The 19611-nt window shown below is 40.1% G+C and overlaps 1 protein-coding gene across 5 annotated transcripts in view; it reads left to right on the top strand.

Moving 5' to 3' along the window:
* The window catches only part of mast2 (microtubule associated serine/threonine kinase 2), a 457841-nt gene that overhangs the window by 188586 nt on the left and 249644 nt on the right, over window positions 1-19611 (top strand). For all 5 annotated transcript variants that reach the window (XM_063064394.1, XM_063064393.1, XM_063064392.1 and 2 more), the window contains one exon: window positions 17539-17570. In XM_063064394.1, coding sequence (XP_062920464.1) covers window positions 17539-17570 — 32 coding nt within the window. The remainder of the gene's footprint in view (window positions 1-17538; window positions 17571-19611) is intronic.

Here is a 19611-nt window from a genome sequence, read left to right as displayed (position 1 = left end):
ATTTAGCAGTGGGTTCAATTTTGTTGATTTTCTTCAGCCACTCTTCAGTCTGCTTTACAGTGTCGGTGATGTTGGCACTGTCTATCATTGTTGCATTAAACCATTTTCTAACTGGGTTGTCCTCTCTGGATGGAATGACTTCTCCCTGTACTTGAAGACGTGTTGTTCATTTATTGAAGTGTCATTTGCTGGATAACACACTTACAATCAAATACACAGGTTAAGTCTCCATAAACTATACCATACCCATATTATCCATACTCCTCTATGTCTGTAATCTTTATCAGCTATGTTATCATGGTTTAACCATTCTTTAATATGCAAGTTGAAAATAACCCTTCTCTAATTTTGTATTCTCTTTCATAAACTAAGAATTTCTGTAAAATTTGCAGAATTTTATAGTGATGTTCAGCCATTTGCTGCTTTCAGTGATTAGTGTTTTGTTTATTGATTTTTACCAGTAATAAGCTTATCTACTACTCTTCCTGATAATATGCACGATTACAAAATTAATGTATATTGAAACTAATTACTAGTGAGCTTTCTCATTTTGCTATTGGCACTAAAGCTTTTTTAAATTTGAAGGAAGCCATGTGTAGTAGTTGGAGCTGCTCTCTTCCTTGTCTTTGGATTTGTGAAAATATAAAGGTCAAGTCTGTTGTATCCTTAATGGATAGGATCTGTATTTCTAAGATGGCAAACAGCTGAACTCATCGAGGAACCCTTTGACCACTGACCACACTGGCCGTTCTTTGATTTCTTGTGGGTAGGATACTCAGTGCAGTAAGTGTTGGGTCTAGTCAGCCAGATACTGGAATTTTTTTTCATTGTTGGGTTGCCTTAATAATCACTTGCTGGTGAGCAATAAATCCCAGTTTGTATCACTATTGTGGAAGAAAATCAAAGACACTTACTTCAAAGATATGAACTGTTCAGAGAAGGTCTTCAAAGAGCCCTTCTAGCAGGTCCCAACTGCCTGTTTTCATAATCTTTGTGACCTCCATTCTCGAACCAAGATCACCATCACCATTTATTGCACAAAGTTAATGTTTGCAGAAGTGTATGTATGAAGGTTTAGTTGCAAGTCATTGTTGACATCTTAACTGTACTTACAATTATTGTTATAGTGGAAAATATAGATCACTTTCTGTATCTTAGATGTGGCTCTCAGCAAAGGTAGACAAATGCATCGTCTCAGGACAGCTTTTAGCCAATGAGTGAATGCATGTTTAAAGACCAGGGTCTCAGGCCCAGCACTTGCATTGTTTTCAGCTATCATGTTCATTTTGGAATGTGGATGAACCACAGTCGGTAACTCCAAAGATCTGGAAAAATATGAATAACATCATCACCTTAAAATCTTCCAGAATCATTCAGTGTTGGTTCCTGGGGCATTGAGTCTCTAATCCTGCTATGTCAGGTCTATAATCAGGGTCTGTAATGTGCCTGGCTGACTCCAGACTCTTGAAACAAGTACTCTACTCTGAGGCGCATGATGACCTAAAGTGCAGTTGCATCAGGGAAGACACTGAGCAGAATGAGCAAGTTCCAGGAGGAGCTCAGAACTTCCTAAATGACTCACCTGCCTGCCCCAGCGTGTAGTTTCCAGATAGGACTCTTCAGCCATCTTAGGACTCACAAAACTGGAATGGAAGCAAGTCATTCTTAACCAAAAGGAATGACTGACGAGGAGGGGAAGGAGGCTTGATTTATTACTATATTCAAGTCCACTTGCTTGCTCCCTTCTGCTTCAAGATTTTATTCTGACCTTTTGTATTATCTCCAAGACAATTGTTTTATATGGCATTTCACAATGAATGATGATCTTCTGCTGCAAAAACACCCTAAACGTTTCAAAGTGAAAACTTTCTAAAGATTCACAACTTCCCTTTGTTTAGGATTTCCAACAAAGAGCAATAACAAAAATTAACTGAAGTTTCATGTTGCTGTTTAATATAATTGCTAGATTGTACAGATCTCACCATATGATAAATATTTACCTTTGCTTTATATAGAATTATTAAGTACCTCTACATGCAAATATGCATTATGGTGTTAAAAACATTGCATATATCTTTTTAATGCACTCTGTTTAAAGCAGCAGAGTCTCTTGGGCGCAATGGCAAAGAAAGACTCTAGCTTTATACTTCTATTTGTGACATCTGAAATCCAAAATATGTTACAATTTCATATTGTCTCAATTAGTTTACATGAAGTACAACATGCATGGAGGAGGTGCTGCATCACCATTGGTCAAGCCATTCCTGCATCCATGATTATAACAGACCTTGGTTCAGATACTCTTTGTTTTATCAATGAGGCATGTGTGAAGTGGGTTCTCGGCACATCCAGTATTTTGCATGGGACCCAACAACAGTATTCTGTTGAGTACAAGATCTCAAGTACCATGCGTAAGAAGTATTGGCCTTACAATATAGACACAGACCATTGTGGAGCTTGCAGAGGAAACCTGTTAGTATGTGGAATGTTGGGGAGTACTTGGTGGGGGTGGTGTGTAAGCAAATATCCACCTTGGAGTCTGGGGTTTTGGAATTTTAGAGAAAAGGGGTAATATCGAAGGAGAAGATAGGATGGGGTGTTAAACATGAGGTGATTGTTCAGGAATGTGTGGCACTGGTATTGTCAGACAATGTGACCTTTAAATAAGAGCCTGTTTATGTACAGTTAGATTAACTTCCTTTGTGTGAGGTCAAAAAGTGTTGTATGCAATAATTTCCAGACCTATAAAATTTCTTTAAGATTAAAAACAAGTTGCAAAATTAGATTATATATTTAAGAGCTAAAAAATTTACCTAGATTTAAAACTTTCTTTTAACAAGGGAAACACTTGCACAAAACTCCTAACTTTAAAACACCGAACCATTTGAGCTTCATGTGTTAAATTGTCAGAAAGTTTGCAAACATGGAGGTGCAGAGCTAACACCCTGTATTCTTTTTGTTACTGCACTGTACAGTGGTGAGGTCACATATGTTGAAGTGATGAGCCATGTTACATGAGGTAAACAGATGGTCTAAGCTAGACAACCCCAACAGGCGGACCGCGGGCCAGGTCCAAATGTCTGGACGGCGCCGACCCATTGGCACTTACGTGAATGCACCTGTCATAACATGTAAATAAGGCGCACGTTGCTCTAATTTATTTTAACCTCATCCAAAACAGTACACTTGACCCACGTCCCTGTAGAGCGCGCGACTTGCTGCGCGCTCTGTATGGTCCTCGACTGGACAGCAGCACGCACCAGCTACCCACCTGTAATCTAAGAAGCGAATCTGTCATCTAAAAGCGATTCAGTCATCTAAGCGGATTGTTACCAGCAGTAAGTCACGGACCCTAAACCAAGAACAACGTGGCCTGCACGAAAAAGTGCAAAGTCAACCAGGAAAACCGTCAGTTCAAATCTGACTGGACTGATCAGTTTGTTTGGACCATGCCAATGCTGAACTGACATGCTTAATATGCACGCAGTCCGTAGCTGTCTGCAAATCAGAAAATCTAAAGTGGCACTTCAACACTGTGCATGCTGCCAGTTTTAATGCCAACGACCTGCAAAATCAGATCAACGCAAACAAAACATTGCAAGTATGATAACATCATACAAGCACTCCATTTCTACTATCTGTAAGTCAACATCTGCACAAGAGAGCGCAACAGGTGCGTCATTGCATGTGTCATGAAATCTTGCCAAAGCTAAAAAGCCATTCGCTGATGCCGAGTTGATTAAAACGTGTGCAATTGATATGGTTGGCGAAGTTTTAAGTAATAATGAGAAAACCAAGTTAATGGTTGTGGAGCTATTAAAGATGGTGCCATTGTTGGCTAACACAGCAACAAGAAGAGTAGATGTTTTAGCAGAGGAGTGTTTTTCCAATCTATTCACCGACTTGGAAAAAGCAGAAACTATATCACTAGCCATAGACTGGTCCTGTGGCCGAACTGATATGGAAGAGCTATCTGTGCTCGCAGGATTTTTTGATGGGAAGACATTTTGGGAAGAGCTATTTTGTTTGCTTCCTCTGCCTGGGCGCACAACTGGGGAAATAATTTTTAATGAATTGTCACAGTTGTTTGAGAAGAATGGTTTGGATGTGAGCAAAATTGTGTCCGTTGTCACCAATGGGGCTCTGTTGATGGTGGGACAACACAAGGGCTTGGTAAGCAGGTTTGCCCCTGTTAACCCAGCACTCTTGGCATTTCATTGCATTATTCACAAATCAGTGTTGTGCGCTAAACTGTGTGGGGAAATGCAAGAGGCGATGGATACTGTGACGAGACTGGTAAATTTCGTTCATGAGAGTTCTAGTCTGCAACATCGCCTTTTCAGAGCATTGCTGGAGGAAATGTCAGCGGAACACAAAGGTCTTTTGCAGCATAATGATGTACGCTGGCTGAGCAAAGGCCATGTGTTGGAGAGGGTGTGCGACCTGTGCGATGAGCTTGTCATTTTTATCCAGCCTGCAGAGCCAGAAAGCCCAAGGATTTAAGAGGTTTTTAAGTGACAACAGCGTGATGGCATATGTTCTTTTTTTTTGTGTGACATCATATCTCATCTAAATCAACTCAATCTGCAATTATAAGGCAACAACCACACAGCTGCGGACATGTATGAGGCGATTGAAGCTTTCCAGTCAAAGCTGAACCTTTTGGAGAGAAACATTCACGAGAGAAAGTTGCACTTTCCACGTCTGCGGGAGCATTGCGAGAAGAACGAAATGCGGGAGGATCCATTTTGTGACGAGCCTGGCAGAAAACTTCAGGGAACGATTTGAAAGCTCCCCTGAACTCTCAGGTGACATCCTTCTCTTCCTGAGACAGCCGTTCTCCATTTTGGCTCTTGGCCAGTGGACTGCAGAGGCCAAAAGGCTGGTACCTTCCATAGATGAGGCAACTCTTCAGATGGAGGTCATGGAAATGGGAACATCTGATTTGCTCAAAGCACAAGACAAGGACGTTGGGGTGAGTGACTTTTGTATCAATGTGGTTCCCCAAGCTCAATTCAAAAACCCGAGAGCTATTGCAATGCTCCTACTCAAACTGCCCCTCCACGTACATATGTGAGTCATCAATGAATTCTATCAAGAACCAGGATAGAAACAGACTCTCCAATGCACATCTTGGCCAGTGCCTCAGGATTGCCACAACAGAATACAGGCCTGACATCAGAAAGATTGCCTCACCCTGTCGCTGTCAATTCTCTCACTGATTGGTGAGTGAATCAATTTGTTTTCGTCCATTTGTCAATCTTATTGTGGTATAATAATATTACAACAATAATACTGATGATTTCATTTATAGCTACACTTCATACTTCAAATGCTACATAGCTCAATTAAAAAGAACAAATAGATTAAATGAGAGAACAGAAACAGTGGAAGAGGCAGTACTACTAAAACTCTTTGTGTGGAAGAGAAGTGGTGAAGACTACCATGTTTACAGAGTGCATGTGTGTGTGTGTTTGTGTACACATGTATTTTAAGTCCCAGATGAGTTCTCAATGTGACAGCTGACAGTTGTGATAGCTAGAGTCATAATTAAATGGTTGGTTTTGGACTTATTTTGTTTCAAGAGTGCATTTTTTTTCTTGTGTGACCCACGACAAAGGCTTTGAGAATCCCAGGCCTAAATTACTACTACTCCTACTACTACTACTACTACTACTACTAATAATAATAATAATAATGGTAATAGCAGCAACAACAACATCTGCCCATAAAACAACTTACTGGTGCAATGAAAAAAAAGCCCTGGACATTTTGGCCTTTGGCTTGACATGCTTGGCATAATTTGGCCCTTGTGGAAAACTAATTGGGGAACCCTGGTCTAAACTAACCAACTGTACAGTGTTCAGTATCGGTACAATAAAATCTCACAGGAAGTGTTGAAAGTTCCTGAGCATTTCAAGATAAATATATCTTTATATCCTCTGCATCTAATTTAGTGGACTGCCATAATATAATAGGGTGCAATATTATTATTTAGCTGATGCTCCACAGTTAAAAATCATGAACATTACATCTGATTTAGTTACAGCGTACTAGTGGTCTTAGTCTAGGTCATATGCCACTAGTATTTCGGAAAACTAGTTTTAAATAACAGCCCTGTTGTAGCTCTGCTTGGAAGGCCAATTTTCAAAGAAGTAGCCAACAGCAATAAGATGAAGTATTGCTTCGAATGTATGCTGTATAATGCAAGTCGTATTACATGAATATAATGGATAAAATAGTTTATAGGATTGAATTACTGACCTTTAAATTGAACTCCTGTGAAGGTTAATGTAATGTGGATGGTGGATAATCATCCTCTTTGACATTTCCTTGGAAATGAGGATGATGAGCTTCCAAGCAACACACACAAAAAGCTGGAAGAACTCAGCAGGCCCTGCCGAAGGGTTTCAGCCCAAAACATTGACAATACTTTTTTCCATAGCTGCTGCCTAGCCTGCTGAGTTCCTCCAGCATTTTGTGTGCATTGCTTGGGTTTTCAGCATCTGCAGATTTTCTCTTGTTTATGATTAGCTTCCAGTCCAGTTTTGTGAATTCATATGTAGCTGAGGAGATCAGTGTGGCGCTATGTCACAAATGAGGAAGGAGGTGCTTGATCAGTTGGCATGCAAGTTGTTTGAGAGACGGTGTACTTCTGCAGTTTATGCTAGCTTTCGGTGTGGAATCTGGAATTGAAATGTGACATGAAATTCTTCTTCATTTTGAGACATAAGAAGCAAGGAATTCTCACAAGGCAGTGCAGATGTTAAACCTTTGGGGAGGCTTTGAGAATATCATTGAATCTTTTCCTCTGCATAATCTTGCTGTGACGGAGCTCAGAAAAGTTGAGCCTGTTTTAGAGGTGTGATATCAGGCATGCAAAATAATGTGGTCTATTTGTCGGAACTCACTGATGATGGCATTTAGGGCCTCAGTGCTGGGAGTATCTACACTGAAGAAGTTACTGACATTAGTTTGCTTTTCCTATCAATGAATCTAAAGTATTTGATGGCAGTGCTGCTTTGAGGTATTTTAAAAGCATACAGTAGACTGGGGACTACTGCTGCCCATTAAGTCACGAGTTTTGTGCTGAATCTGAGGATCTTCAAAAGCTTTTTTTTACCCTCACATGGCAGAAGGTTCTGAAGGCATAGGTGAATTCCATTACATTGCCTTCATTGCATGGTGGTTCTCAGAAAAGATGGTGACTCATTTTGAGGATTGCATTGTGGTTATTTGTTGTCAGGGGATTTATTGTACCGAGATGGAACAGGACATACTGTTTTACGTAAGGTTCATCTTTTAGCTGCCTTTATGGACGAGTGTCTGGTGACTTGGAACTCAGTCTCTGAGTGTGTGTATATGTATGCAAGGATCATCTGTGTGCTGCAACTGGGTGGTTGAAGTTGGATGACCTTGGTTCTGCAAAACGGGCAGCATTGGTTTGGGAGTTTTCCATTTGTCCTCCAGACTTGCTTCATCCCAGTCTGAAGTTTTTTTTGGGGGTGAGGTTAAAATTGCTGTGAGAAGACAGAAAAATGTTGAAGCAATGTTCTTGCTTCAAAAGATTGTGCACTGAATTTTAAACAGCTATGAACCTGTTGATTGAGGGTATTGAATGTGCACCATCATAAAGGTGATGCAAGAAGGAAATGCAATTCTGTTGGCAGCCAGATTTTAAAAGGAAGCTGTACATTCCCTCTGTGAAGTTAAATGGTTTTGTTAGACTAAAAAAAAACATGAACAGCGATTGATGCTCTCCTTGTATTTCTTTTGAAATTTAGCCATGATGGAGATCATGTCCATTGTGTCTCTGAATTAATGCTATCTACATTGTGATAAGGGAAGCAGCTCTTTGGAAGGTGGTGTTAAGTAGGATACTCAGTGTGCCAAACAGGGCATTCATAACCAACATACTTTTATCAGAGAAGTAAGCCCAGGATATCATGCCCGACCCAGATATCAAGACTTGTTAGATTAATACAGTTGGTCTCCTTTTTGAAGATAGTTAAAATTACAGCAATCCTGAAGAACTCTGGCACATCGACTTTTCTGGTGCTGAAGTTATGAATTTGTGACAAAAATTGTTCTTTATTAAATTTTACAACTTCAGCAGGAGACCATTTGCTTCCAAATCCTTTGTGTTCTCTACTTGATTTGTAATCACTTTGATTCCTTTGACAAATGTTTGTTGCTATCATTGCTTCAGAGCCAGGTAATGGTCTGGGTGCAATGGATAGTCCAACAGTACCTTTTGTGGTAAAGGTGATTTGGGCATCCTTTTGGTCTTGTCTTTGGCTGAAAGGGTAGTCTGACAGTACCAGTTATATTGAGTGTGTTGCCATGAGGTCTTGTACTCTTCTCTCTGGTGAAATAATATTTTTGGTGTGACAAAGTCTTGCAATGAGAATTTTGTCAGGAGAAGTCCATTGGTGTTAGCTTTCCCTAAAGTCCACTTGCCAATCACATGTTGAGAAATGATTGCTATTTTTTCATTCATGATGTTGATGTTGATCAGCAAGATCATTGCCTCTGCTGGGACTGACAGGATGGCTGCCAGAGAGTTATCAAGGGTGAAATAGAGCCCCCTTTTGGCCACATTTTTCTTCTGTGCTGGAATTTCAAAGTTGATGACCTTGTATAAGTGTTGCAGTGAGCCAAAGGGTCATGAGATGTTCACTTTTCTTGTAGAAAGATGCCAGACACCACACTCTACGCAGCAAAAATTGCCCCATGAGCTACGTTGTCCCTATTCCTGTATTGCCCTTTCAGAAGAAGTTGTACTTGCACCCTATTCTTTCAGCTCACCATTTCCTATTTGTCTTGTTTCACTCTGGCCAATGATATTATTATCAAAGTGTCTGAGTTATCTGAGCTTGATAGTGGAGCACCTTTTGGATAGGTTGTTGCTTTTTGAGGGCCCTTATGTTCTAAATTACAAATTTAATATTTGCATTGTGGGAGTTGTATATATCCAATTTCTTCTAACATAGGATGGCCGTTAAGCATCTTCTTTGTCGACAAGCATGTTCTTGATCCAGTAGTAAAGGGGCACAAGGTAACTGAAGACCAGGTTCAGCTGCAAGGACATTATCAGATATGCTTGTGTTAATACAGTTGAGATTAGATTATGAGGACAAGCAGTCCTCTTTTATTGTCATTTAGTAATGCATGTATTAAGAAATGATACAATGTTCCTCCAGTATGATATCACAGAAACACAAGACAAACCAAGACTAAAAAAACTGACAAAAACCACATAATTATAACATATAGTTACAACAGTGCAAAGCAATACCGTAATTTGATAAAGAACAGACTATAGGCACAGTAAAAAAAAAGGCTCAAAGTCTCTCGCAAGTCCCATTATCTCACGCAGATGGTAGAAGGAAGAAAAACTCTCCCTGCCATGAACCTCCAGCACCACAAACTTGCTGATGCAGCACCCTGGAAGCACTGACCACAGCCGACTCTTGAGTCCGTCCGAAATCTTCGAGCCTCCGAACAGCCCTCCAGCACCGAGCACCATCTCTGCCGAGTGCTTCGACCCCGGCCCCGGCAACAGGCAATAGGCAAAGCCAAGGATTTGGGGCCTTCCTCTCCGGAGATTCTCGATCGCACAGTAGCAGCGGCAGCAAAGCAGGCATTTCAGGAGTTTCTCCAGATGTTCCTCCGTGTATCTCACGTCTGTCTCCATCAAATCAGGATCGTGCACGGTACCTACTTAACAAATACAGATATCATTATGGAGCAGCCGCGCGCACTGCGTCGCGCCACCATCTTCTCCTCCTCCTTTGTCATTCAAGTTATGAATCCTCAAATTTGAGACACCACTAACAGCTGCAAGTTGCGTTAATTCAAGAGGTGGATGTGGAAACCTTATTGAAGTATACAGCTGACAGACCCTGTTATGAGATATTCTACTTCCAGTGTGAAAGAAGAATGGTATTTTTATTATAATTTTTTAATATTAGATCTGCAAAATGCACAGGATACAGTGAATGATGCTGACAGATTTGAAAATAAAACAATGATCATGCATCATGTTTGGCAGCTGGGAGAAGTATTAGTTTCTTTCAGAACAACTGAGACATAGTGTACTGACAGCTTAATGTGTTTGCTTAATTTGATTGAGTTTTCTGTTGCAGATAGTCAAGAATGATGGACCACACTTCTGTCAATCCGTGATTTGTATTTTTATTAATGGAGGTATATACAGCATTTGTAACTCATGATGCTGGACAATAGACATTCCACTTCAGTCCAGTCAAGCTGGGTTCATTTAGTCTTTCATCCTTTATGCTTAACTGCACAAGGTGTTTGAGTACTTCCAGTACTTTGCATACCATGTGAATCTATTGGTGTAAAATGGAAATAATTCATGAGTTACTCCTCTGCCTGCATACATATTATTTTATACATATCATTGACAATGTGCCATGAATGATTATTTAAGACCACATTTTGATAGAATTTTAATATAAACTCTGGATCTTGCTTCGGTGTATGATTTAAAGAGGTTATTTTCCATTCTTTCATGTTTTCAACTGTTATATTTCAGTTAATTGGTAATTAGTACTTAAAGTATGATAGGTTAATGTTTTAAATATGATAGGTTAATATTGCCGATTGCGGTAGATTAATGGTAGATTAAGATATGGTAGATTAGTGGTTTTTGACCAGTAAGCAATTAACCAATTGGGGGATAACTGTTTAGTAAAATATTTAAATATATTTACAATCAAAAGTTGATTTCAGTCATGGTCACCATGAAATTCCCAGATTGTACAAAAACTCATTTTGTTTACTGTGAAGATTTTGGGGCAGGATATCTGCTGTTCTTATCCAATTTCATTCTTATGTCTGTGACAATAAATCTGATTCTGTCTCTGATTCTTTGTGTGTGGGACTCCGAACTCAAAAACAATATGTAATTAACTCGTTATTATGAAATGAATGGTTCAGCAAGATAGCATTCTGTATTAGAATTGACCACAAAGAATTATGAAGCTAGCTAATTTCCAACTTCTTTACCATACAGACCACAAGAGTTCAACAAGATAGTTCACCTGCAATTCAGGGGTAATCTAATTCTCTTTCATTTTAAACTTGGGGATAATCAGAGTATTGTATGCTGGCTTTGCAAATAATGATTCATCTATGAATTGATTAGAACAAAACTGAGCTTGATCTGTGAACTAGTAACTGATGTAAAAATCTGTGCATTTACGTTATTTGTCTGTTGAAAGGAGCAATGATTTGCTTGTGTTCAGTGTATCAAAAACAACAGAAGTTGTCTTAATCAAGAAGAGAAATACTGATTGTGTCAAAGCTAACCTCTGAAGAATTAAGGTACAGAGCATAAAGTCCCAGAAGAGTCTCCATACTAATTGGGCAGCTGAAGTTTTTTGCATTTACGTAGCAGCTTTAGAATATAGAATGCTCAGAGGCAAAGTTTCAAATAACTTTTCATTGAGCCACATAAGATGTTAATAGGGCAGATGCCCAATAACAGTGGTAGAAGTAGGTGTTAGCAAGTACCTTGACAATAGAAGTCAAGACATGCAGTTATTTAGCATGTGTCTCAATCATTTCAAAATACATTTTACAGCTAATGAATAATTTTTAAAGTAGTCTTTATTATGCTCAACAGGCTCCAAAAGATGGTCATAATTCTTTTTAGTTAGAATACCTGATATTACTCCCTTGAGCTTTGAAGTAATGCAGTGGAATATTTTTGCTCTACGAGGAGGAGGAGGCAAGAGTTAGGTTGAAGATTACATCCAAGGGACAGCATCTCTAACAGTGCAGCACTCCCTCAGTGTTGCATTGGAGTGTCAGACCAGAATTTTATGTTCAAATCTTTTGAGCAGTTCTTCAACCAGAAATTTGTGAAACTGAAGTAAAAGTGCTGTCAAATAAGCCACTGTTGACACTAACTGACATTCGGTAAAATAAGAGGAAAGGTAGAGACAATTTTAAAATGCTGAAATTCTTGAAATTATGTCCTTGTTAGCTAGAAATGTGATTGTTAGTAGTGTGATGATAAAAATAAAGATGACCGAAATGGAGCAATGCAGATGAAATCATTGCTCAAACATTTTCAGTAGTGAGGTTACATGGATGACTGGAAAAAGGTGGGGGGTGGAAGTAGTTGGGAAATTGTATCTCCAATTATATCCAAAATAACTTAGTTCTTTTGTTGCATGTATGATCAATGATGAAGAAATGCCACCATATTACTCAGCTCCTGGTACATTAGTAGACTGTTTAGCACACATTGAGATCATAGTATTAATTAATAATTCATTTTGGACATTGACATGGAAAATTACGTAAATGCTCCTCTGAAAAGATTTCAGTTAAGGAAATATTTACAGCGATTTCATTGTTCATTAAGTTGGAATATCTTGATTTAAAAATTGAGGGTGAACACAATACATTCATGATGTAAACTATGCTTGCCTTAATTTGTTTCACATGGGGCATTGGCGAGGATGGGCTAAGGAGCTAAGTTACTTTCATATCTCTTTTTCCTCTAACTTAAGAATAGTGGGTATGACTGCAAGGGCAGCTTTCTACTCTGGATGTCAGACGTAGGACATCTGGGAGACTTCCAGCCTCCCTGATGGCCACATCTGCACCAGGTGCATCAAGCTGCAGCTCCTTAGAGTCTAATTTAGGGAACTGGAACTGCAACTCGATGACCTTCAGCTTGTTAGAGAAGGTGAGGAGGTGATCAATAGGAGCTACAAGCAGGTAGTCGTACCAGGGCCACAGGAGACAGATAAGTGGGTGACTGTCAGGAGAGGGAAGGAAGAGTGTCAGGTAGTGGAGAGCACGCCTCTGTCCACCCCCCTTCACAATGAGTACTCTATTTTGAGTACTGTTGGGGGTGGGGTGCGGGGGGGAAACAACAGTGGCTGTGCCTCTGGCACTGAGTCTGGCCATGTGGCTCAGAAGGGTAGGGAATGGAAGAGGATGGCAGCACTAATAGGGGACTCTCTATATCGTTAGTGGGACAGATAGGCGATTCTGTGGACACAAAAAATAAACACGGATGGTAGTTTGCCTCTCAGGTGCCAGGGTTTGTGATGTTTCTGAACGCGTTCACAATATCCTGAAATGGGAGGGTGAACAGCCAGAGGTACGTATTGGTACCAGTGACATAGGTAGAAAAAGGGAGGAGGTCCTGAAAGCAAAATACAGGGAGTTAGGAAAGAAGCCGAGAAGCAGGACCTCAAGGGTAGTAAACTCGGGATTACTACCTGTGAAATACGACAGTGAGTATAAGAATAGAATGAAGTGACAGATTGGAGCAGAGGGCAAGGATTCAGATTTCTGGATCATTGGTCCCTCTTCTGGGGCAGGAGTGACCCGTACAAAAAGGACATGTTGCTCTTGAATCTGAGGAGGACCAATATCCTGGCAGGGAGGATTACTAATGCTATTGGGGAGGATTTAAACTAGATTTGCAGGGGGGTGGGAATCGAGGTGAAGAGGCAGATGATAGGGCAGTTGGCGCACAAGTAGAGACAGCTTGTAGGGAGTTTGTGAGGAAGGATAGGCGGATGATAGAGCAAAGATGCACTCAGCCAGATGGTTTGAGATGTGTCTATTGTAATGCAAGGAGTATCATAAACAAGGTGGATGAACTTAGAGCCTGGATCAATATGTGGAACTATGATGTTGTGGCCCATTATAGAGAATTGGATGTCTCAGGAGCAGGAATGTCTGCTGTGCTCAGCTTTAGATGTTTCAATAAGGACAGGGAGGGAGGCAAAAGAGGTGGGGGGCGTGGCATTGCTAATCAAAGATAGTAAAACAGCTGCAGAAAAGAAGGAAGTTATGGAGGGATTATCTACTGAGTCAGTGTGTGTGGAAGTCAGAATCAGGAAGGGGGCAATAACTCGACTGGGAGTTTTTTTTTATAGACCTCCCAATAGTAACAGGGACGCTGAAGAGCAGATCGGGAGCCAGATTTTGAAACAGCGCAATAATAATAAGGTTGTTGTGATGGTAGATTTTAACTTTCCTAATATGAGTTGGCATCTCCTTCAAGCAATGGGTTTAGATAGGGTAGAGTTTGTTAGGTGTGTTCAGGAAGGTTTCCTGACGTAATATACAGACAAGTTGACTAGTGGAGAGGCTGTACTTGATCTGCTATTGGGAAATGAACCTGATCGGGTGTCAGATCTCTCAGTGGGAGAGCATTTTGGAGGTAGTGATCAGTAAGGCATTTGATAAGGTTCCCCATGCAAGGCTCCTTCAGAAAGTAAGGAGGCATGGGATCCAAGAAGACCTTGCTTTGTGGATCCAGAATTGGCTTGCCCACAGAAGGCAAAAGGTGGTTGTAGTTGGTTCGTATTCTGCATGGAGGTCAGTGAGCAGTGGTGTTCTGCAAGGATCTGTTCTGGGAATCATCCTCTTTGTGATTTTTATAAATGACCTGGGTTAAGCAGTAGAAGGGTGGGTTAGTAAGTTTGCTAATGATACCATGGTTGGGGTTGATGTGGATAGTCTGGAGAGTTGTCAGAGGTTACAGTGGGACATTGATAGGATGCAGAACTGGGCTGAGAAGTGGCAGATGGACTTCAACCCAGATAAGTGTGAAGTAGTTCATTTTGGTAGGTCCAATTTGAAGATAGAATATAATATAAATGGTAAGACTCTTGGCAACATGGAGAATCTGAAAGATCTTGGGGTCCGTGTCGAGAGGATACTCAAAAGCTACCGTGCAGGTTGACGGTGTTGTTAAGAAGGCGTATGGTGTGTTAGCATTCATGAACCGTAGGAGTGAGTTCAAGAGCTGTGAGGTAATGTTAAAGCTATATAAGTCCTTGGTTAGACCCCACTTGGAGTACTGTGTTTCTGGTCACCTCACTACAGGAAGGATGTGGATACTATAGAGAGAGTGCTGAGGAGATTTACAAGGATGTTGCCTGGATTGGAGGGTGTATCTTATGAGAATAGGTTGAGTGTACTTGGCCTTTTCTCCTTGGAGCGATGGAGGATGAGAGGTGCCCTGATAGAGGTGATTGTGTGGATAGCCAGAGGCTTTTTCCCAGGGCTGGAATGGCTAACACGAAGGGGCATAGTTTTAAGGTGCTTGGAAATGGGTAGCAAGAGGATGTCAGGGGTACGTTTTTCACACAGATAGTGGTGGGTGCGTGGAATGCACTGGCCAGCTGCAATGGTGGAAGCAGATACAATAGGGTCTTTTAAGAGCCTCTTAGAAAGGTACATGGAGCTTAGAAAAATAGAGGCCAATGCACCAGGGAAATTCTAGCCAGTTTCTAGAGTAGGCTACATTGTCGGCACAACATTGTGGGCTGAAGGGCCTGTAATATACTGTAAATTTCTATGTTCTACAACTCTGTCTCCTTTACCATAGAGCTGGAGGGGGATAGGAGCAGACAATTTGGGAAAACATTTAATTGGGGTAGGGGGAAATATGCTATTAGGCAGGAACTTGGGAGTATAAATTGGGAGCAGACGTTCTTGGGGAAATGCACGGCAGAAATGTGGCAAATGTTCAGGGATCATTTGCATGGCGCTCTGTATCGATATGTTCGATTGAAGCAGGGAAAGGATGGTAGGGTAAAAGAACCATGGTGTATGAAGGATGTAGAAAATTCAGTTAAGAAGAAAAGAAAAACTTAACGAAAGTTTCAAGAAACCAGATACTGATAGAGTTCTAGAAAATTACAAGGTTGCCAGGAAGGAGATTAAGTATGAAATTAAGAGAACTAGAAAGGATCATGAGAAGACCTTGGCGAGCAAGATCAAGGAAAATCCCAAGGTATTCTACAAGTTTGAAGAATGAGTGGATGAGTGGTGTGAGAATCTACCAATCAGGAGTGATAGTGGAAACATGTGCATGGAGTCTGAGGAGGTAATGGAGGTACTTTTGCTTGAAATGGCTAACACAAGAGGGCATAGTTTTAAGATGCTTGGAAGTAGGTACAAGGGGGATGTCAGAGGTAATTTTTTCACACAGAGTGGTGAATGCACTGCCAGCGAAGGTGGTAGAGGTGGATACAGTGGAGTCTTTTGAGAGACTCTTAGATAGGTACATGGAGCTTAGAAAAATAGAGGGCCATCTGATAGGGTAATTCAAGGCAGTTTCTAGAGTCGGTTACCTGATCGGCACAACATTGTGGGCTGAAGGAACTGTAATGCGCTGTAGATTTCTACGTTCTATGTTCCGCGCAATCTGTAGGAAAAAATGCTTGATTTTGTTCTGTTAGGCTTCATCTGAGCAGTTGAATTTTTTTTCTGAGCAGTCCTGAAGAAGGGGTTTGGCCCGAAACATTGACTATTTACTCTTTTCCATGGATGCTTCCTGACCTGCTGAGTTCCTCCTGCATTTTGTGTGTTGATTCCCAGCGTCTGAAGACTTTCTCATGTTTGTTGGATGTATTGATGTGTGTTTCTTGCCATCTAGTGGTATAACCCCTGAATTGACATGAGATGCAAAATTCTTTTGAATTGAGCTAAGATGATAGCATATTTCCCCATAGGAATTTACAAAGTAGATGTTGTTTTAACTTTTAGCTATATGCTGCATCAGGGACAGATGGAAGATTTAAATCAATATAGATCATAGAACTGTCTAGCAGAGGAACAGGCCCTTTGTCTCGTGATGTTTTTTGCTGACCTAGTTACCAAATTAAATTAATCTCATGCGCCTGCACATGGTCTACATCCCTCCATTCACTGCCTGTTCATTGGCTTGTCTAAATGCCAAATAAATGCTACTATCATAGATACTTTCATCACTTCCCCGGCAGTACATACCAGGCACCTATCACTCTCCATGGCAAAAAAAACTTGCCTTGTAAATCTCTTCAAACTTCCCTCCTCTTTCATTGTTTCCTCTCCTGTTTTACATTTCTATCCTGGGAAAAAGTCTCTGACTACCTCCCCTGTCCATGCTTTCTGAAGCAAGGTAGAAAATGTTTCTTTAGAATTAAGTTTAATTAATTTGTTTACTTTCAGTTACTTTTTTGCCATGGTGTAATTTATTTTGGATTATGCTCATTTTTTGCTCAGTGGTATGGTTGAGCTTGCTTGGAGAAAAAAAAATCTTGCTATTTGGCGCAATGGTTTGCCAATAGAGCAGACATATAGAAAATACGTAGACATATAAATAATGTTATAGTTGATTGTGTTTTGTGAGTTTGTGACATTACTACTGCAGGACTAAAAAGACAATTTAGTCTTGGTCATGAAAAAAATGAAATAAAATGGGCAGATCAGGTTCCAATCATTCCAGAGTAACTGTCTGTGCATTGAAGTATATTTTCTTATTTATGAATGGGTTTTTACGTGGTTTAGATGTAAATGATTCTTATATTATAAAAGGAATACACTGGCCATCTATATTCCATATAACAGGTAACCATTTTAATGATGAAACTTGTCACCACCTGTACTTTATAATCGCTTCAGGTTATTAATTTAAATTGTATTGAAACAGAGTAATGTACCTTTCTGTTAACCTGTTGCAATAATTTGCATTCTTTTCTTTTGCAGAAAGAATTGAGTTTACCAAGAAAAGGAAGCTTGTAAGTAAACATAGTTATACCTGGAACACTATAGCTGTGATATGTAATGGATGTTTGAAAATATTTCTTTGTTAATTTGTTAGTGTTGTAAATATATTTCAGGCATTCAGCATATTCGTGACCATCAAATATTTGTAAAGCAAGTCAAATGCCATTTACTGCACTGTAAATTATTTTACACTCCTCTTCCCACAGAAAATCATGCCTTTTTTCCACCTCCCACACTGAAATTTAACATCTGTCCAGTGATGTCAAGTCAATCTCATTGTGCCTTCCATGTTAAAGGTGTTTCTGAAAGTTTTCTTTGATCCCAGTCATTTGTTTCTCACCAGTTCTTCTCCTGTGTGAGTCTGAACAATAGATTTGGATGGCCTATCTTGGTGGAAAATAACAAGCAAGGTGCATTCTGTTCATGGTGATTTTTGCCTCACAGTTCATTCATTGCAGTTGAAATTGGGAATGGGTTTTATTTTCCTCAATACTTCAAGCTGAGGCCACTTGTAGTGCTCCTGTTACAGTTCCAAACATTTAGCCAGCTCATCACTAAATGAATTGAATCCAACAGTTTCTCATTTAGAATGAGAAATATTTATAATATCATACTGCAATAGAAACACAGCAATTTGATACATCTATCTGCCACAGTGAGTATGTCAGAAACGTTTAATTGAGGCATGATATTTAAATTTTCTTTTGTAGATACACTTGTGTGTCAAATGAAGTGACTTTTGAGGGCATTAAATGAACTATATGAATCAGAATATTTGTATTGTTTTTCTTGTGGCTTAACTTTGGTGAAAGGTGTGTCCTTTAAGGTGAGGTTGTTAGTGCTATAAAACAGACTGTCTTCTCACTGTTGCCATTGAAAGTCGGATTATGGAATGTTTTAAAGTTTTTCGAGGTAAGCTAGCCAATAATATAAAAGAGGATACCAGAAGTTGAGGAAGCATTAGGAAAGAATCACTAGATTCTGGAATAGTTCCAGAGGACTGGAAAATTTCAGGTATCATTTCACTCTTTAAGAAGGGGGGAGGTAGAAGAAAGTAAATTATAGGCCACTTAGCCTGGCTTCAGTGGTTGGGAAGATATTGGAGTCCATTACTAAGGATGAGGTTTTGGAGTACTTGAAAGTACATGATAAAATAGGCCAAAGTCAGCATAGTTTCCTTTAAGGGGAAATCTTGCCTGACAGAAGTGTTGGAATTCTTTGAGGAAATAACAAGCAGGATAGACAAAGGAGAATCAGTGAATGTTGTTTACTTGGATTTTCAGAAGGGCTTTAACAAGTTGCTGCACATTAGGCTTCTTATCAAGATAAGAGTCCATGGTATTACAGAAAGGAGTGTGAATAGAGCATTACCTTACTGGGAGGAGACAAAGAGTGGGGGGAAAAGGGGTCTTTTTCTGGTTGACCGCCAATTTCTAGTGGTGTTCTGCAGGGACTGGTGTTGGGACTGCTTCTTTTCACGTAATAGGTCAATGATTTGGATGACAAAATTGTCTTTGTAGCCAAGTTTGCAAATGATACAAAGATAGGTGGAGGGGCAGTTCATGTTGAGGATGCAGGGATTCTATAGAAAGACTGATAGACTGGGAGAATGTGCAAAGAAGTGGCAGAAGGAATATAGTGTAAGGAAGTGCATGGTCAAGCAGTGGTAGAAGGCATAAAGGCATAGAGTATTTTCTAAATGGGGAGAAAGTTCAAAAATCAGAGGTGCAAAGGGACTTGGGAGTCCTTGTGCAGGATTGTTTTCCTATAGGTTAATTTGCAGGTTGATTCGGTGGTGAGGAAGGTATTCATTTCAAGGGGACTACACTATAAAAGTAAGGATACAAGGCAGAGGCTTTATAAGGCATTCGTCAGACCACATGGGGTATTGTGAGCAGTTTTGGGCTCCTTATCTAAAAAAAGATATGCTGGCATTGAATAGGTTTCAGATCTCTGGAAATGATAGGGTTAACATATGAAGAGTGTTTGATGGCTCTTAGCCTGTACTCACTGAAGTTTAAAAGAAAGAGGTAGGTTGGGGGGGGTGGTCTC

Source organism: Mobula hypostoma, chromosome 12 (genome assembly GCF_963921235.1).
Source record: "Mobula hypostoma chromosome 12, sMobHyp1.1, whole genome shotgun sequence".
Classification (NCBI taxonomy): Eukaryota; Metazoa; Chordata; class Chondrichthyes; order Myliobatiformes; family Myliobatidae; genus Mobula; species Mobula hypostoma.
Note: the sequence above shows the minus strand (reverse complement) of the source record. Positions and strands in the feature narration are given on the sequence as shown.